This window comes from Apis dorsata, unplaced genomic scaffold, assembly GCF_000469605.1.
Source record: "Apis dorsata unplaced genomic scaffold, Apis dorsata 1.3 scaffold_808, whole genome shotgun sequence".
Classification (NCBI taxonomy): domain Eukaryota; kingdom Metazoa; phylum Arthropoda; class Insecta; order Hymenoptera; family Apidae; genus Apis; species Apis dorsata.
Window position 1 is genome coordinate 75225 of NW_006263947.1, and position 3216 is coordinate 78440.

At 18.9% G+C, this 3216-nt stretch overlaps 1 protein-coding gene across 1 annotated transcript in view; it reads left to right on the top strand.

The window, feature by feature from the left end:
• Window positions 1–2920, top strand: part of LOC102670589 (chitobiosyldiphosphodolichol beta-mannosyltransferase-like) — a 16635-nt gene extending 13715 nt beyond the window's left edge. The window contains exons 8-13 of the mRNA XM_006623051.2: window positions 198–248; window positions 1656–1730; window positions 1928–2082; window positions 2156–2262; window positions 2317–2545; window positions 2628–2920. Coding sequence (XP_006623114.2) covers window positions 198–248; window positions 1656–1730; window positions 1928–2082; window positions 2156–2262; window positions 2317–2545; window positions 2628–2767 — 757 coding nt within the window. The 3' untranslated portion in view covers window positions 2768–2920. The remainder of the gene's footprint in view (window positions 1–197; window positions 249–1655; window positions 1731–1927; window positions 2083–2155; window positions 2263–2316; window positions 2546–2627) is intronic.
• Window positions 2921–3216: the final 296 nt, after the last annotated feature.

Genomic DNA, 3216 nt, shown 5'->3' on the forward strand with positions numbered 1-3216 from the left:
CAAAGTTATATTATTTTATTTATTAATTTATACGAATTAAAAATAAATATTTATTAGAATTTATTTAGAATTTTTTTATTAACTTTTCTTTTACCAGATATTTTATATATGAATGTACATTAAGAAACATATTATTTATATTGACACAAAATTGCAAAATTTATTTAAAATTAATATCTTTTATTGCTTTTTTTTAGGATCGGAAAGAATAAGTCGTACTACGAAGAACTTTTAAATAAAATAAATGGGTGAGAAAAAAAATGTATTTTTATATTTTGTTAAATATATATAAAAATATATATAGGATATATTTCGAGAATATCCATTCGAATATCATACTATTGATGATTCAAAAATATATCTGAAATAATAGTTTAATTTTTTCAGAGGCTATATAATTTGGCTTAATTAATTTTTTGTAAATAGATATAGAAAATGTAAAGAACAATTTTATTTTTTGATTGAATTATATATTTTTTATTATATTTCTTATAAAAAGGTCTTTATGGAATAAAATTATTAATTTAGAAGATTTTTATTTGAATATTACGTATTTTTTTGAAATCTAATGTTTAAATGTATATCTTTCAGCCTGGTTATAGAAATATACATTATTTTTAAATGATCAATTCTTTTCAGCCTTTCTATAAAAATATTTTGGTATTTCTTAATAATCTGTTTCAAATTAGTAATTTACATTTTTTTATATATATTTTTTATTTTTTAAATATTTCTATAAAAAGAAATCTAAAAAAAAAATATCAAATCAGACGATCTTAGCGAAAATTCAATAAAACCATCTATGTATCCAATTATTGAAATACAAATTATATAACATCTAACAATTTGAAATCAGAAAATCATTATTAATAATTAATTATTAAAAAATTTCCATCAAAAAATGTGAAATAATTTTTATAGAAAGAATTAATAGATCATTGAGGAATAAGTTAAATCTAAAAGGGCTAAATTATATTTGAACTTTAAGAAAGTATATGATGTTCAAAAAATAAAAATATTTTTTGAATTAACAATTTTATGCCAATAAAAACTTTAAAATATTTTATTTGAAAATGTAAATGTTTCTAATGAATAGTGTGATAAAACTTATAATTCAATTTAAAAAAACAAAATTGTTCTCTATATGTACAAGAAAAATTAATTACTTATATTAAATTGTATGCTCGCTGAAATTATTAAACTTTTATTTGAAACATTTTTTTGTATTATTAATAATATAGAAAATTAAACAGTGTGATGGTCTGCTTTAGCTTTCAAAATATGCCTACACATAGATAGCCATTTCATAATCATCATATTTTTATCCAATTCAATTTGTATCAACTGAAAAAAAACAATTTATTAAGTTGTAGATCACTATTCAATAAATTGTTATTATTTAAATTAGTTAAAAACAAGATTATTTTAATTATTTATTTCGATTAGTAATCATCGAATCGAAACTTAACACAAATCAAATTCAATCTAATCAATCAGTTCAATATACATTATAAAAAAATACTTTCGTATATTGACAAAAATTTTAGATATAAAAAAAATTATTTAAATATATTTCAAATTTAGTATCGACATGAAAATAGTTTTTTGACAAGTCCATTTTCTTAGAATTGATGTGATTATTTTTATTATTATAGAGTTTTATGGCCTGGTGGATCAACATATTTTAACCAAAGTAATGGATATGCAGATGCAGGCTATATGATTTATAAGTAATAAAAATATTTATAAAAATATTTGTTTCTTAAGATAAGACTGGAAATTTTTTACTTACATATTTATAGAAAAAATTATAATATACTAAAAAACTATAACTATAATATATAACTATAACTATATATATATATATTTATTTATTGATTTGCAGTATTAAAAATTTTTTAAATATTTTTTACAATCATTTTTTCAGCATTATGAAAAAGATGAATAAAAATGGTGATTATTTTCCACTTTTTGGAATATGTTTGGGATTTGAATTGTTAACATATGTTGCTGCTAATCGCGTTGAACACAGAACACATTGTAATAGTATGAATCAACGACTTCCATTAGAATTCACAAAAGGTTTATTATTTCTATATATTTTTAATAATAATTTCTTTTTATGAAGAAAAACATATTTCTTTATATATTTCAGATTTTCGAAATAGTAGAATGTTTGGCAATACTTCATCTAATGTTATAGATATATTAAAAACTAAGAACGTGACAGGAAATTATCATAAATATTGTATTACAATAAAAGTAAGTTATATTTATCAGATAGTATTTTGAAATCTATAACCTTGATTCTTTCAGAATTTGGATGATGTTGGTATAAGAAAAAAATTTCGGATATTGTCTTTAAATAATGATCCGACTAAAATTCGATTTATTTCTTCATTAGAACATGTTACTTTACCTTTTTACGCTTTGCAATTTCATCCTGAGAAGAATTTATATGAATGGATTAAAGGAAAAAAAATTCCGCACGGGAAAGATTCCACTATAATTGCACAATATTTTGCTGATTTTTTTGTTAACGAAGGTACCGATTTTTTAAATATTTTTACTTCTTATTCCTAAAATTAAGACGGAATTAATTTGAATTAAAATTATTTTTTGTACAGCACGTAAGAATAATCATAAATTTGATGATGAAGATGAGGAATCTCGGAGTTTAATTTATAATTATCCAATAACTTATACTGGATTGAAGAAATCTACATTTCTTCAATGTTATTTATTCAAGAAAACCGATACAATATAATTTATTGATATATTTAATTTTATCTAATTTAAATTTCATTTTATAATTATAATTTAAAATTGAGATTTTTTTTCCATTTTTTCTAATTATATATAATAGAAAAATAATTATGATGATGTATTTTTTAAATAAAAATGAACTCATTATAAAAAATATAGTTCGATTATTTTTATAAATAATATTCAATATATACATACTTATATATTGTCTACAATATTGATAATTATTTTATTTATTACGAATGCAGATTGTTATCAATATTTTGTGCAATATAATTTTTATTTTCTTAATCTTTATCTGGCTTGAATTGAATTTATTATAACTATATCTTTTTCTATAACTGAAATATATAATATAATAAAATAAAATTTTTTTACATATTTTTTTTAAATTTTTTATTTCGTTATTTTAATTTGTTTTATTAAAAGTTTTCAAGTTTTATCAAAACA